Source organism: Sorex araneus, chromosome 2 (assembly GCF_027595985.1).
Source record: "Sorex araneus isolate mSorAra2 chromosome 2, mSorAra2.pri, whole genome shotgun sequence".
NCBI lineage: Eukaryota > Metazoa > Chordata > Mammalia > Eulipotyphla > Soricidae > Sorex > Sorex araneus.
The window spans coordinates 127,727,878-127,745,038 of NC_073303.1; the positions used below are offsets into that span (position 1 = coordinate 127,727,878).

The 17,161-nt window shown below is 47.2% G+C and overlaps 2 protein-coding genes across 2 annotated transcripts in view; one reads left to right on the top strand and one right to left on the bottom strand.

The window, feature by feature from the left end:
- The window catches only part of CPQ (carboxypeptidase Q), a 272,392-nt gene that overhangs the window by 193,948 nt on the left and 61,283 nt on the right, over positions 1-17,161 (bottom strand). The window contains exon 3 of the mRNA XM_012935321.2: positions 3,180-3,387. Within this exon, the coding sequence (XP_012790775.2) occupies positions 3,180-3,387 (208 nt within the window). The remainder of the gene's footprint in view (positions 1-3,179; positions 3,388-17,161) is intronic.
- Positions 13,939-14,191, top strand: LOC129402052 (40S ribosomal protein S29-like). Its single transcript, XM_055126586.1, has one exon. The coding sequence runs from the start codon at positions 13,939-13,941 to the stop codon at positions 14,107-14,109; it is 171 nt and encodes a 56-aa protein (XP_054982561.1). The 3' UTR covers positions 14,110-14,191.

A 17,161-nucleotide genomic window follows, 5' to 3' on the forward strand; every position in this document is an offset into this window, starting at 1 on the left:
AGAGGAGTAGAAAGCGGCTGAGGAAAAGGCTCACACGAGGTCATGAATACTGAGGAGACAGAGTTCACTGAGCAGGTGGAAAATGGCTTCTGAGTAGAAGAAGGTGGAGTGACTCTGGGGTTGTTCAAAAGACCCACAGGAGTAGAAATAGAGACAATAACTTCTGGAAAGCACGGTAAGGACAATGGGGGAATCGGCCGACGGTCATCCAGCTTAGCAGGCAACGTTAATGAGTTTCTTCTCACTGAAAGAGAAATGCAGGAGGGAGATAGTGAAGGATAAATTCAAGTTTAAAAACTATGAAAATGCAGACTCTCTGGGACATGCCAAAAAGGGAATCAGCAGGAAGCTGGATGCGTGAGCCTAGAGCTCTGGCCTGGACAGGAAACACGGGTTTGGACAGCACGATGGGACAGATGGAGGCTAGAAACACAGGCTTGCTCAGGGCACCGAGTAAGAAGCCAGGGGAATAAGGAGGACAAGAAGGCAGGAAAGAGCAAGAGTAGGAGAGAGAGGGGAAGGAGGGGGAGGGAGGGAGAGAGAAGGAGAGGGAGAAGGGAGAGAAAGAGAAAAAGAAGGAGAGGGAGAGATGAAGGCAGGGAAGGAGAAAGAGAGGGGAAGAGAGGGGAAGAGAGAGGGAGAGGTGGAAGGGAGAGTGGGGGAGGGAGAAAAAAAGAAAGAAAGAGAGGGAGAGAGGGAAGAGAGAAGGGAAGGAGAGAAAGAGAGAGAGAAAGAGAGAGGGATTTCATAGAAGTCAAAGAGAAGAAATAGAAACATGCCAAAATGAGCCATTCTCGAGAGGGGTAAAGGAAGACGACAGCCACGAAAATGTTCATCGCATTTGACAACTGGCAGCTATTTGTGAGCAGAACAAGGCTCCTTTCAAACAGAAAAGGCCAGGTTAAGATGATCTTGCATTCTGAGTAAGAGGGCGAACTTAAGGGAGACAAACCAGACGGTGAAAGCTTGGAGCTGCTCATGAGGCAGATCTCTAAGGAGCACTGACTCCCAAACGGCTCCAAGTGAACAAAGAGAATGGATTTGTTTTGCTTTGCTATTTATCTCTTCCAGCAAGAGAAACTTAAAGATGTTAAGTAGCTGAACTATGTAAGTTCATTCCCCTGTCTGCACAAGCAGAAGCAGTAACAACACCCCGTCTGCTTGATCCACTGAGGTGTCTGAGCAAATAAGGTGAGAAGATGCCGAGTGATGGATTCAGAAGGCGACAGCTAGACCAATGTTATTATGTATTTGTAAATGTTGAAAACATGGAGTGATGAAATGAGTCCAGTGAAATATGGTTGGCCATAAAAATCAATAAACAGTTATTATCAGTTCAAAACCAGAAGCAGTAAGAAAATAATTGGATACACACTACAAGTTGCTGACCCCAGATCTTAGAGGCTGGCCACAACGTTCTGTGTCTTCAGGCAGAGAGAATTATTCTGGGGCTCCTAGTTCCAGGCTGAGTTTCCAGATGTCTTCATCACGGCAGCAAAAAAGCAAATGCCCACGACCCCTGGCAGAGGCTTCATAGAGTCATCTGAGAATTTATTCATCTTGCAAGCAGTGGTTCTTAAGTAAATATTTCTGGAAACCATCCAGTTTTGCCAAGCAACAAACTAGCTCCATAATTTAGGTCTCCTGACCAGTGAAATCATGGGGAATGGTCACGGTTTGCTAAGTCTGTTTTTCTAAGGGGTGACTGAGGAATTCTGGGAAGTCAGAGAGCCAAATTCATGGGAAGATAAACCACCCAAAGGAATACGGTCAACTCATTATCTCATGAGCCATGAAACCCTTACAGACTCCACAAAGAACATTAATTTTAGCTCCCTGACATCAGTAGAACTAGTCTTTCTCTTCTAAAACTTCTGACAAGTGGTTCTATCAAGCCCCATCTCCTGAGCTGGGAAGATTATCTTACCCTCATGGAAGAAAATGTCCCTTTCCTCTATTCTTTTGGACAATTCCCTTCTTCTTATTCTTCTTCTTATTATTTTTTGGCTCTTTGTGTCACATCCTGCGATGCTCAGTGGTTACTCCTGGTTCTGCACTCCGGAATTACTCCCAGCGGTGCTTGTGGGGGGAGACCATATGGGATGCCAGGGATTGAACCCGGGTCAGCTGCATGCAAGACAAATGCCCTCCCCACTGTCCTATTGCTCCAGTCCTGGATAATTTCCTTCTACTTTGGTTACCTAGGAGCTGACAGCTCCTTCTTGGTTATTGTGTTTTCAAGGGTCCAAGGTGCTAATTAAGGCTAAGCAGCTTTGTCTCTGGCTCCAAAGAGAAATTGTGCAGAATAAACTTTCTGTGTGACAGATATGAAGGATGGAGTCTACAGATCAAAAGAAACCCCACTGGCAATTACCTTTCCGTTAAAACTAATAATAATAAATCTTAGAAAGTCTGCACTATCATACTAAAATGGTGCTTGTTTTAGCCACATTTCTTGAAAATTTCCTTCTCAACGTGTGGCAATGCCCTATGCAGTGATTAATCTCCATGGGTCATTTTTACAGCTTTTCTCCGTGGTAAAGCTGGGCCTCGCCCAGGGACAGAGGGCTGAGAGGGCCCTCTGTGGACACTTCACCCCAAGCTCCAAGGAACAGAACCAAATGCACGATGCTCTCCAACACCTGAGGAATAATTAGCCTTTCCGAGCGCACATCCTCAGCCTTCCAACCGTGGAGTTTTCACACACCACCCTCGCCCGTGACTAGAAGGTGACAACAACAACGCCTTCAACTTGAGCACAGACCCTGGGCCACACGGCACTTGGAAACAGAACCGAGTCAATATGGAAGGGCTCTGCATCCCCCGGCTCGTTCTGCGCCCCATGGGGACCCCACCATGTGCCCACACTGGAAGCGAAGTTCAGCACCTCTGCCCCCTCAGAGTTCCCTGGGAAACACACTCTCGGTCTGCACTGGGCCCAATGGCACGCACCCGAGGATGCTACGCCCAAGGAATGGGGAGCACTTTCCCTGGAGACTCTTCCCAGGAAGAGGTGGAAAAGCAGGAGGAGCATTACCCATGCTAGAGCAGCGTGCTGGTGGGGAGGGTGCCAGCCAGTCAGCTTCCCTGGGACCCTCCTGTCTGTCTTTCCCGAGTGCCTCCTCTTGCGCGCAGCCCTGGGTTGGGGGGAAGATCTTCCAGCGGGTACCACGACTCACCTGTAGATGGAGAGGGGCGTCACTGAGCGCACGAGGGCCGCCACGGCCCCAACCTCAGCAGCCTGCACGGCGCCCCGTGTGCGGTACTTGACGGTGTCCTGGTAGCTGACGAAGGGCTGGTTGTACACAACAATCTTCCCAAGGGCTTCCAGGGCCTTTTTATGCAGGTCCTCAAAGGAATTCACCACCAGGACTGGGGCTGTGATGCCTAGAAATAAAAGTCACACAGGCAACTTACTCAGAAGGCCATCAACCCCTCTGACAAGATCAAAGTTTCAGAGTCATTTGCCACGGGAGAAAGACCGTGCTTCCCAAGAGGGAGAAAAGGCATTCAACACAACCGAGAGGGACTCATCATGTTTTTCAACTCAACCGGCTGATATTAAATCACAGATTGCTGGAAAAGATAGTCTTCCCCCAACTCTTTCCCACCCTCAGAAGGCACGAGTGGCACAGACTGACACTAATTATTTATAAAGCAAATGCATTTTAGAAAGCTCCCCTTGGGATTAAAGGAACCCATATTTATCTCTTAATAAAACTATTTTGATCTGTTGCTAAACAACCCGCATTGACATCAGACAAAGGATGACAACTCGTGAAGAACATTCCTCTTCTTCGAGGTCAACCATTTCCATAAATCCCAACTTTTAACAAGTGGCAAATGGGCTCTCTCCCAGCAAGAGACCGCATGTTTGCCTTCCCCCTACGGAGCCTCTTCCAGCGTGCGGAAACCACCCACTTCATGTGACTCCGTCACCGCCAAAACACATCGCTGCTCTGGAGATGGGAATTCCCAAGATCTTGTGCAACTGGCCCATAATCTCCTTGCCCCACATGGGGTACACAGGGTACAACTGAGGGCCCCAGCCAAGAAGCTCTTTGGTATCCCAGTGTGTAACCATCTTTGCTGGACTTCTCCCACCTCCGGAGAGGCAAAGCAAGTTCCACTTCCCGACAGGTCTCAAGGTGGGGAATATCCCTTTGAGCTCAGCGGCTGTCTCTCTACTTTGAACCCACCACTGTGCGATGGACAGGGCGGGCTGTCACCTTCACCCACAGAAGACTCGCCTCCAGACTTGTAAGAGATGGTTGGGAATGGCCCAGAGAGAGGAGAATGGAGACCAGGTGGTAACCAGGGGGACCTGCTTTGCCCATAATCTGAATTTTGTCCTGAGGGCATGGATTTGGATTAAGCTGGTTGTTCAGGGTCCACTTTGGTACAGCGGCACTTTCTCAGGTCATTCGTCCCAAACACTTAAACTCAACAGACTGAAAGGGAAACTTCTGCTGGGTACCATGAATGGCTTATTAACCCCCAGCAAATGCTCCAGCAGAAAAGCTATGCTAACAGCTACAGTCATGCTACAGGAACCACTGCTTACAGTTACTAGAAGCTACATGGACCATCTGCCACCCTTGAACCATATCAGAGAAACCACTATCCTATCTACCCTCCTGAAGAACAGGTAAAAAACAAAAAAACTAAGCATTTGCAGATTTCCCAGGAGATTATCAACGATGTTCAAATACTTAATTTTCTCAAATCCTCTCTGTTTAAATGCAATAATCAAGAGGCGAAAGGTAGCTCATCCATTCAGAGGATTTTTCATGGAGTCTGTGAGCACTGGCATAAGCGGCCGATGCCGAGATCTTCACAAGCCCCAGCCCAGAGTCCTCTGCCCTGGGGGGCAGGCATTGCTGCCGTCCAGAGCCCCGGTGGGGACAGGAGGACTTGGCCTGGTCACCTGTTTGGTGTGTTGCAGAACCAAGAGGCCAACTCAGAAATATCCCCTGGATACTGTCTACTCCAAACACAGAAAAGGTGTTAAGGAAACAACCGTCCTTCCAACGATTGGTGCCAGCCCCAGTGAATCAACCCTCGTAGGAATCTACTGGGGGCCTAATTTCCAGCTTATTAAATGCCTTAGAGGCCATCCCTGCTAAGATCATTAGCTTCGTGTCTTACTTAGCCACATCTTTACTATGTGCCACATGGCCTGAAATCTGGCAGCCTGGAAAGTGGCTGGTGAGTGGCCTCAAGCCCAGCCTGTATGTCCTCCCTCTTTATTTCACCAATTCAGAGAGAGTGTTCATCTCACGGTCTCTGCCAGCAGGCTGACCTGACGGTCTCTGCGGTGAAGATTTCATCAAAGGGCTGGAGAGTTAGTTCATGAGGCACCTGCCTTGCATGTGGCTGACCACGGTTTGATCTCTGGCACTGCGCCTGATCCCCTGAGCACCACCAGGAGTGATTTTAAGCACAAAGCCAGAAATAAGCCCTGAGCACAGCCTGGTGTGGTCCCAAAACCAATAGCACCCACAACGGTTTCATTGTAAGAGGATGGCCAGGCATTTATATATTCTTATAATGTGCCAAATATATTCTTCTACATGCCTTACTCATATGAATGCCCAATTTCTCAACAAGATCTATATTGTAGGCACTTTCACTAATATCATTAGACAATGGGCATTTTATTTCTCTGTAACAGCATTTTACTTATTTGTTGCTTACTTGATCTCCCAAAGAATTTGAAGGACATTGAAAAAGACATTGAAAAACAGAATTTTAAAAAATAAATTAAATAATAAAATCACATAATGATAAGATAGCATGACTTAAAATAATACACACTGTAAGATTTGTGAGAGGACCAGAAACTGAGCTACAAAGTAGCTGGCAAAGGAAGCAAAGGGTAAGATATAATCAGGCACAAGCTTTAGCATCCATTGAGAAAACAGGCCTGGGGCTGGAGTGATAGTACAGCCAGTAGCTAGTAGGCCGTTTGCCTTATCTATGGCCAGTCCCGTTTCAATCTCCAGCACCCCATATGGTCCTAAGTCCGCTACGAGAGATCTCTGGGTGCCAAGTCAGAAGTAAGCCCCGAGCACCACTGGGTGTGCCTGCCACCCCTAGAAAAACCAAACAGAAGAGGTCTGCTGCTGAGAAGCCTAAGCTCATGCCCAGACATCTGCTCTACAGACAAGGGCATGTGACGATGGGCAGGAGTTCATTCTATCCATTTCCTCAATTCGTCCACAAGACGACAGCACCATCCATTTCCTCCCATGTCCACCGTCTCTTTTAGTAACAGGACCTTTCACTACGGCTGAGAACGGGGACTATCTTGAGAGAAAGGAAAATCCCCAACTTCTCTGCAGCTCAGTGCAGCCGAGGGAGGTCGGCCCGGACTGTCCCCCGGCCCCTGCACTGCTCGCTGGCATGCAGGGGCAGGCTTCCTCTCGGACACTGAGGCAGGCATCCGAGCTCCCAAGTCAGGGAGCAGAGGCCCCTGCATCTCACACACCAGAGACAGGAGCATGGGCTTTGTTTAGACCTCTGTGACTTGGGGGCTCTCTCTGCTCTGTCATTCCTGGCAAAGCGGAGAAGAACATTCACCAAGTGAGTTCTTCAAGTGGATTTGCAAAGGCAGCCCAGGGAGGCAGGGGTGGTGGTTTTTACAGGCAGGAAGTCCCCTCGGAACTCAGATGAGAGAATTCTTGCAGGAAACATGGGCACTCACGGCCTCATAGGACAGAGCGGTTCGAAGGCTGAGCCCTGCTGATGAAGACACCAGCACAAAGATTTCACAGCAGAGGGAAAGTGGCTGGACTCAAAGATCAATTTAGAGATAAAATCATTTTTCCTGCAAATGACTGATCACAGGGTAAGAGAACAAAGGACGATAAGAAATGGAAAATTAAAAAGAAAAACTTACAGGAATGTTCTTTGTCAAAAATTTAGACCACTGGGTCCAGTCCAGAGAGAGGTGACAGTGACTCGAAGGGCTGAGAGCAACCCCTGCATGTGCAAGGCCTGGCTCTAACTCTGGCACCCAGGGAGCGTTGGGAGTGAGCCCCAAGCACAGAGTCAGGAGTAGCCTCCAAGAGCCGCCACATGTGGTCCAGCCATAACCCCCCATAAGACAACAGCACAAATCTTAGAATGAACGTGTGTTCCGTACTGCTGACTCAAGGCAGGGCAAGCATAGAGACGAGACATCTGAGATCACACACAACTCAGACTAAAGGCAACGCGTGTGCAAGTTGAGGCCACCTGCTTTGGGGGGGCTGGTTCAGACATGTCTCAGAAGACCCAACACTGGCAAAAGAGTAATGAGATCCCCAGAGGTACTGGGTACGATCTGAGTGGTAAGACACCACCCTATCCTCAAGGAACACAGAACTGATGTGTAACATGTAAACTGGACATGTATATGGGCCAGAGAGATAGTACAGCAGACAGAGCATTTGTCTTGTATACAGCCAACCCAGGCTTAATCCTGGGACTCTATATGGTCCCCCAAGCCCACCAGGAGTGATCCCTACCTGTAGCAGCAAACCCTGAGCACGCTGGGTGTGAGCCCAAAATGAAAAATAAATAAATAAATAAATAAATAAATAAATAAATAAATAAATAATTCGAACATGTATTGTAGCTTGCCTAGCCTATAAATACATTAGCCCATGAGGAAGTATTAATCTGCAAGAGAATCAACAGTGCTCAGAGGAGATGTGAACGTCACAGCTCCTGGGATCAGATCATTCCACGAGGACATGTCCCCTCCTTGTCCTCTTCCTTCCCTTCAGACCCAATCTGCCGAGGAGCCTCTTCTCCAAGCCAACCTCTCGGCCTGAGCTCTGGATTCCTGGGAGCTGGTTTCAGCTGCCCATTTGCTTCTTATTAAGCTATATATTCTTTGGCAAGTCACTTCAATGCTGTAAGCTCCAGTCTTTGTATATAATAACAGTGTTATGAGGAGGAGGAGGGACGTGGATTTGAACCTCGTGTGTGAATCAGAAAACCATATGGACATGAAAGCACGCTGCTCCTCCGCCTCTCCCCTTCTCACTGGCAAACTGTTGAGGAAGATCCATTCGCTCACTCCCTTCTCTCTTGGCTGCTCCATCTCCCCCCTCTCCTAAAAAAAAAACAAGTGTCATCAATCCTGCATTCACCTGACTTACAATTCACCATGCGTGAACAGATTCACTGGTGTCCAACCAATGTACCCAGCCAGGCAACTATCCAACTATCTCCACATTATGCTAGAAAACACTCTGATCCCCTCCCAGACAGACACTCCCGGGAGAGCCGTCAGCCTTGATCCTGGCTCTGGGCCTCCCCACCCCACTCCAGGCAACCGCTCATCTACTTTGTCTCTACAGAACTGCCCATCATGGATATTTTAACAGAGAGATGCATACAGAACAGTCTTTTGCAATTGGCTCTGTGTGTGTGTATGTGCGTGTGTGTGTGTGTGTGTGTGTGTGTGTGTGTGTGCTCATCCTACTGTCTCCGAGGGCTGAATGTTCGTCAGTTCCTTTGTACTGCCCAATAGGATCCCAGTGAATGGAGAGTCTACTTTTGAACTTTGTGCACCCGTGACCCCAAGACTCCTTCTCCTGCTCCCCACACTGCCACAGATGACAGAGGGAGAGGGGGGACTGATGCCAACAACTGTGTCTCGCTCATTTCTCTGTCAGCAGCACCTGCACCCAAGGGCCAGCCAGCAGGTGTTCAACAAAAGTCCATTCAATGCAGGCAAGGACGGGGGTCGGCCCAGACATCCATCACTCATGGGAATCATTTAGGTGCTACAGGCAAGCTGGGAGAAACTCGAATCTCTAGACCCAGATAGTGAATTGCCCTCCTTAACCCTTCCCCGGCCATGAGGATGCAGCCCACCCCCATCACACAGGGGACTTCCCACACTCCTTCTCTTCGGATCTGGGCAACCCTCCTTCCATCAGAACACTCCTGGCATCTCTTGACAGGCGGGGAATTGGGTTCCAGCTGAAAGGGGTGATGGTCGCATTTCGGTTGATTCTACCGAGCCTCCACTGACTCCTAACCTGGAAGCATTGAGGCTCCTCCCCATCACGGGCAGTTTCTGAGTTGAGAAGGAATAGAGGGAAGTGAGAGTCCAATTAAAACCACCTACCTCTCACCCCGCAGGGCCACACTCCCTGGAAGAGCCTCCCCTCTCTTGAAGAGAAGGAGCATGAGACCTGGTGACAAATTCTACAGTCTTCCTCTTAGTGGTCATACTGTTTCTTCCTGAAAGATTGAGGTCAGCCCACCCACCCAACACTGTCCAGTGGGCAGTGGGCTTGGAGGACAGCCTGGAGGAGGACACACATGTCCTGATACCCTCCTCTCCGGGGGGCGGGGCAGCTATGCCAGAGACTTCACAATGACCTAGGGCGTGGCACTGTGTGCAGGTACTCCTCTAGCGAAGGATCTCTCCCTGCCCCCATCCCACCCAACTCCTCTCCAATTTTCTATCTGCTGCTGAGACTTTCAAATCTGGCCACCTAGGAGCAAAGTTTTTCTGCCTTTCCAAGCACAAAGGCTGCTCCATCCCTCAAATTTTATTTTTTACAGGAATTACTTTTCCAACGGGGAATTTCTCTATCATGCATGAGGAAGAGGCAGAGACTAATCACATTTTTTAAAAAAATTAAAGCCTCCTCAATTAATCCATGCTTCTGGTCGCACAGGCACACACACCATTTTTGTAGGAGCTCTGAATCCTTTTAAAAATGAATGTGGATATAAGTGTAATTAAAGATGAATAGCTTGGGAACGTCTTTGCTCTGGCACATAACCCAGAGAGGACACCAAGCCATCTTCAGCAAAAATGCAGCTCTGAGAAATGATGCCACTGTTTGTTGCAGGGGTGGAGTGAGTGGGGACGGGTGAGGGGACAGAAGAATATTTCCCCCTTCATCAAAAAAATTACAGTGGGACACAATAGAATCCCAAAGACAAATAAATGTAGCTGCCTTCTGGAAAGAAGCCATTAGGTAAAAGAATGATATTTCTTTTTGGGTCTCCTAAAGATCTATAATTGTATATGAAAATAATAATCTATAAAGAGAAGAAATTATTGGGTTAATAATCCCAACCATCAGTGCCACTAATGTCGATTTCTAAGTACAGCCCATAAACAAACCATTGGTTAATATTCAAGTTCTTCTTTCTTCAATTTATACAGCCTCTCATGGGAAACTCTGATCTATAAACCAAGTAAATAAGCACAAGTATTGGATTGCCTCTCCAAATAGGTTCTTATCCAAACTGAAAACGCATCTGAATGCCTCACCATCAATCCTGGAAGCAGCGAGGTACTTGGCTTATTTGAAAGGTTAAATCAGTTAGTCAGCAAATTATTTTAAATTATTTGCTAAGATTAGAACACAGGTTTTAATCATCTTAAAATAGAATTCTCTTATTAAAATATGCCTATAATATAAAGGTCTGTTTGCTTTTGATTATAGTTCTACCCCGTAACTTTAAATCTTCTTATAACATACTAGACTAGCAAAATATTTTGTATTGCTCATATTTCCTTATCAACTTCATTAGTTTTTATCCTATGCCTAAAAAGTAATATTATCTACACTATTACTTTGATGAATACTTAATAGGCCTCAAAATGTATATGCCTAATTAGGAGTTCTCCCATTTTAGTTAGAATTCCTAACTTCTAATTAGGAGTTCTCCAAGCAGTATCAATGTGGCTGGTAAAACTAAAAATCACAACCTCTCAGTACCTGTATTGCAAACCATAATGCCTCAAAGAGGAGAAGAGAGACAGAGATAGACACATACAGAGAGAGGAGGGGGGGGAGGAAAGAAAGTGTCTGCCATAGAGACAGGCTGGGGAGAGGGTGGCGGGAGGGAACCTGGAGACACTGGTGCTGGGAAATGTACACTGGTGGAGGGATGAAAGTTGTAACACTGTATGACTGAAACCCAACCATGATCAGCTTTGTAACTGTATTTCATGGTGATTAAAAAGAAAATTAAAACTAAAAATCATGATACGTCTGTGTTCTCTGTTGCCAAAACTAAGATTTAGTCCTTATTATCCCCCAGGTAAAATATTTGGAGGGAAGAATAGCGTGTTGGGGGCCTCACCCAGCAGTGCTCAGGGTTTACTCCTGGTTCTGTGCTCTGGAATCATTCTTAATGGGCTTAGGGGATTACATATGTGCTGGGAATCAAACCTGGGTTGGCTGCACACAATGCAAGCACCCAACCAGTTGTACTCTCTCTATATACCCTAAAATATTATTTTTAATGGAAATGTCTATGAAATGCTAAAAAGAGTGCTCTATAGCTAGTTCAGAATCCTGTTTTTGGATAGAGACCTCCTGAGCAGTACTCATGGACAGCAGTGGCACCCCAGCCTATAATACTCAGCCTGTCGGGGCAGTGGAAGGTCCCCATGGTAGGGACCAAGAATGTGGTACTGCTCATTCCCTGTGGTACCCAAGACCTCATCAGTTCTCAGGGACCTCCAGGGCCACTCTGAATGATGCTCTAGGGGCCAGATGGTGCTGGAGATAGAACAGGGCCCAGGCATCACCCCTGTCTATCTCCTAGTCTTCTAGTTCCAATCTTATATCTAGTGGAAATGGATGTTAGGCACAGAGAAATTTTTACCTTTTGCAACGTTCCAAATGAAGACGTCAGCAGTCTTCCAGAGATCCCAGCTGTTTTTATTAGCTTATATTTGGAATATTTCTGCAGTGAACCAAACTTATTTGCCCAGAGACTGACAATGAGATGCAATGACAATTTTCCTTTGAAATTCAGCCTGCCTCGAGAACCACTCCAAGTACCATTTCTCTAGATGTCCGCGTGGAGTCCTGCTTGGTGGGTTATTTTAATAGCTCTGACACAGTGAGTATGGGGAGGCTTGCAGAGGACCCACAGAGAAATTAAGAAATGAGAGACAAGAGGCATGGTTTTGAGGATGTGGTCAGGTGGTGAGATGTGGCTTTGGAGTAAAAGTGGAGTGAGATGGATTTGGCAAGAGACTTGTCACCATCACAAAGCAAGTTACAGGAACTACGTGTGCCCCAAGGATTCAAGCTGGCGATCAGCTTGGTCTCATCCTGTTTCACAAAAGTTCAACGTGATGTGATACCAAATGTGACCTGATGGGCTTTGATGGGCCTCACTGTCCCAGAGCTAAGCAGTGACATCCTTCCAAGAACATCCCAACAGTACAACAGCTCAGGGATGGAAATTGATGGTGGGCCACATGTTCACATCTAGCCTTGCGTTAGAGCTCCAGCCATCCCATCCAGTAGGTAAGATGATTTCCCTCATCACCTCTCGAGGAAAGAGAAAGTAAACATGGTCAACAGCTTGCCCAAAGTCTGAATTGGTCCTCTCACCACCTCACCACACTCCCTTCCTTCTCCAGTTCATCCCCCTTCTGAAATGCTGGTTGAGCATCAATGAGGAGGCACCGGGAATGATCAGAGTTAAGACACCACACCTTGGTTAAAGAAACTTTGGTTCCCCTTTCGCTGCTGCTGCCGCTCCGGCATGACCGAGGAGCCCAAAAGAGCTACTTTGGACACCAGCAGCCCAATGAAATTCTTCCAGAATGTGAACTGAGCGTCTACGCCAGGCTGCAACAGTGGGAGCCGGGTATTTCTCTCTAGGTTTTTCCATCTTATGAGCACCATAAAAGGGTAAAAGTTTGTAGTGATATAATTTCTGGCAGAATTTTCCCTGGACTTTATACAGAAACCCAAAACCACGCGGCTGCGGCAGCGGCCGCATGACCTAATGTCATCTAATCATCAACAATATGAAATGGTTCCTTTGTAACGGGTTGGACTTTGGGGGGATAATCCTAACAAGAATAGTAAGTCTTTTGTTGAAATATTGAAGGCAATCAAAGTGGTAGCCATCTCTCTAGACTGAACTAAGCTATAACCCCACGCCGGCTGAGGAAAAGAAATATTTCTTTCTCGGGAAGAAATGCGGCGTGGTGTTAGCCATACTATGATGTTCATTAAGCAGACACAAACCTGGTGGCATGAGAATGGGATATAAGGGGAAAAAAATTATGCACATGGAACAGCGGGACGCTGGTGGAGTCTCGAGCCGGGGCCGATACCAGCGCACTACTTTTGGTTCCAGAAACTGCTTGCAGACATGCTGCTAGACTATCAACTAAGCTATAGCCCCACGCCTGCTGATGATGGGAAATAACCATCTTTCTCAGTTTTTTTCCCTTTATTAGGCAGCGTGGCGTCAATCGCACTATGAGGATTACTAAGCAGGCATGAACTCAGTGGCGCAGGAAGGAGGGGGGAAAAACAAAAAGAAGAAAAGTTATGTAACAAACAGCGGGACTTAATATCTCTACATTCTCAGCAATGGAAAACTATCAAATGCTTCCTTGGCAGTAGGACTATCTTTTTTTGGGGGGGGAACTCCAGCAACAATAGTGAGTTATGAGTTGAAACATGGAATGTAATCAAGATAAAGAGTAAACAAAGTGAAATTTATCACTTACAAGGGCGGGGACTGGGGGGGCGGAAGGGGGTGGGAGGTATACTGGGGTGGTTGGTGATGGAATATGGGCACTGGTGAAGGGAAGGGTGTTTGAGTATTGTATAACTGACATAACCCTGAGAACTATGTAACTTTCCACATGGTGATTCAATAAAAAAATTTAAAAAAAAAATAAATAAAAATAAAAACCTTTATTCAATTAAAAAAAAAAGAAACTTTGGTTCATCTACACAATGGAATACTATGCACCTGTTAGGAAGGATGAAGTCATGAAATTGGTTTATAAGTGGATTGTCATAGAGAGTATCATGCTAAGTGAAATGAGTCAGAAGGAGAGCGACAGACATAGAATGACTACACTCATTTGTGGAATATAAAATATCATAAATATGAGAGCTTTTGCGTCGTTGCCTCTGAGAGAGCAAGATGGGTCACCAGCAGCTCTACTGGAGCCATCTAAGAAAATTCGGCCAGGGGTCGAGCTCTTGTGGCGTCTGCTCCAACCGACATGGCCTGATCTGGAAATATGGCCTGAATATGTGCCACCAGTGTTTCCACCAGTACGCGAAGGACATCAGCTTCATCAGGTTGGACTAAGTGAACTTCTGGAGTTGGTCATCAGAAACATCTACCTGGCAGCAGGAACACATGCAGATCTTTGTACATAAAATAAAGTGACTTCAATTATCAAAAATATATATATATATATATCATAATATAAGACTAACGCCCAAAGACAGCAGAGACAAGGACCAAGAAGATTGCTGCATGGTTGGAAGCCTGCCTCAGGAGCTGGCGAGAAGGCAGCTGGGATATAGAAGGGATCACTGAGTCAATGATGGTTGAAGGGATCGCACGGGATGGGAGATGTGTGCTGAAAGTAGATAAAGGACCAAACGTGATGGCCTCTCAGTATCTGTATTGCAAACCATAATGCCCAAAAGTAGATACAGTATGGGGTAAATTGTCTGCCTTAGAGGTAAGGGGAGGTGTGGGCCAGGCAGTGGGGATACTGGGAACATTGGTGGTGGAGAATGTGCACTGGTGGAGGGATGGGTGTTCGATCATTGTATGACTGAAACTCAAACATGAAAGCTTTGTAACTATCTCATGGTGATTCAAGAAAGGAAAGAAAGAAAGAAAGAAAGAAAGAAAGAAAGAAAGAAAGAAAGAAAGAAAGAAAGAAAGAAAGAAAGAAAGAAAGAAAGAAAGAAAGGAAAGAAAGAAAGAAAGAAAGAAAGAAAGAAAGAAAGAAAGAAAGAAAGAAAGAAAGAAAGAAAGAAAGAAAGAAAGAAAGAAAGAGAGAGAGAGAGAGGGAGGGAGGGAGGGAGGGAGGGAGGGGGGAAGAAAGAAAGAAAGAAAGAAAGAAAGAAAGAAGAAAGAAAGAAAGAAAGAAAGAAAGAAAGAAAGAAAGAAAGAAAGAAAGAAAGAAAGAAAGAAAGAAAGAAAGAAGACACTGTGTCTCGTTCCTAAAAGAAGAATCCAGCAATGAAGACAAGTTCAGGAAGAACAACAGACAGTGAAACCTGTCAAGTGTTACAAGACAGCTGGCAGATGGGGCCACCCGAAGGTGTCCCACTGGGGGAGGAACCGAGGGAAGCCTGCAGGACAACGTGAGCTCCCAAGGGAACCTTTGAGGGAAACAGGGAATCAGCCAGGGAGAAACGTCAGGGGGTGGAAAGGGAAGCGTCCAGGGCAAGTGCTGGGTAGAAATCAATGGTGACAGAGAGGAAAACGCTGCCCTGTGTGGAGGGCACAGCCCGGCAAGTTTAACATCATCAGGGACTGACGATCCGTGCAAGAGGTGAAGCTCACAGAAAGCTCACTGCTTGCAAGCAGACACAGAAATATACACAGGGCATTTTGTTTTTATTTTAACTTTTTTTGGGGGGTGCCCACCTGACAGTGCTCAGGGATTACTCCAAGGAGGGTGGGGGCTCATATAGGATGCAGGAGATTGAACCCAGATTGGCCACGTGCAAGGCAAGCGCCCTACCCATGGTACTATCACTCCAGCCTTTAAAAAAAAAAAATTGATTGCAATAGTGCAGCAGATAGAGTACTTGCTTTGTGTGAGGCCTGGTTTAATCCTCAGTACCCCAGATGGTCCCTGGCCTGCCAGGACTGAGCCTGAGCATTGCTGGGTGTGGCTCCAAATAAACAATAATAATAATTAAAATTGAAAATAGGAAAAATGAGCTGCCCAGTGGTCTGAGTGCAGGCTCTGTGGCCAGAGGCCTGGTCCACGCTGCCTGCCGCTAGCGGGAATGCTCACAGTACACATTTAAATGAAAGCAGAAACTCTTCTTTCCTGGAGGGGCATAATTCTTCACACCCCCTCACACCGACTCCTTTCTGGTCTCCCTGAAATGGGGAAAGCACCTTTCCAGCCTGACGGGGACACGCTTCCTGTCCAGGTCAGCCCGGGCCTGTGCTGACCCTCCGCCTGCCAACTGCTTCAGAGGCAGCTCCGACAGGGTCAATCAGTTCCCAAAACGGGCTCAGTGAAAAGAAAAAAGCAGAAATATCAGTTCCTAAAGCCCAAGTTTCCTGAGGAAAAAATTTCCAGAGTTTCCTGAGAAAGAGTCTGTCAGAAACTGTGATCCCCTGAGATAGGAATGTAGATAGTTGAGTGAAAACAACAAAAGAACGTTAACTGCTGGCCTGAGAGGAATGAAGACAGTTGCCTTTGGAGCACAGATGCCGGGGAAGGGGTCACAGGCGGCTGTGGGACGGGTTTTTCTCTGCCAAGGGGAGTGACATCAGGAGCCAGAAGGGCCATAAAGACGTTCCCCACATTCCTGCAATTTCTCTTTCTCGCATCCTCAAGGGAGTCTCGTTTCATCATTTTCTCTGGTGGAGAGAGGTGGGCTGAGGACAAAGGTCCTGTCTGTCTTGGAGCTGAGAGAGCCGGGCCCAAGGCCTTCTCTGGAAACACAGCCCAGATGTGCCCTGGTGACAGTCCCCAGATCCAGCTTCGAGCAGCCCCTGGAAAGCACAGATGAGCACCCCAAACACAGCAACAACTGGTCGTGATCAGGAGCTCGTTGCTGTAAAATGCGCTGGCCTGGCAGTCCTGGGGGCGCCCGCTTAGGCCGGGCCGAGACAGCTCCTGAGAGGGTGGCGGTGGGGACAAGGCAGGAGGCCAACGGCGTCTGGGAGGTGAGGCTGATTCCCTTGACTCTGTATGAGTCATGCGCGTGAGCTATGGCTTTGCTTAGGAGGTTTCTGAAAACCGAAAGGCTAATATGTCTCACCAAAAAAAAAGAAAAAGAATTTTTTTTTTAAGTGCATGAACTCTTACATCAAAAACAAATCACGCTGCTACTAATAATATTTACAAATACCAGGGAAACTGGCCCCGGTTAGCTCAACTGGTCCCGGTCACATCGGTTCGCAGCCAAGAGGACAATGCAACGTTCTTGGCCCCTTGTTCTTCAGCTTTCTGCTAGGAGCCACCAAATGAGGTGACCCTGGTTAGCTTCTATCTCCTCCCCCGAAGTCCTTCCTGCCCTAGGAAGGTGAGGACATGGAAGACATGTGAGGTGGCCAGGCACTGGCCACGCCCCCTTGACCCTCTGTGCTGTGCCCACCAGCCTCTGCCCCTCCTCCCGTCACTGGGAAGGGCACACACAGCCCATCACACTGT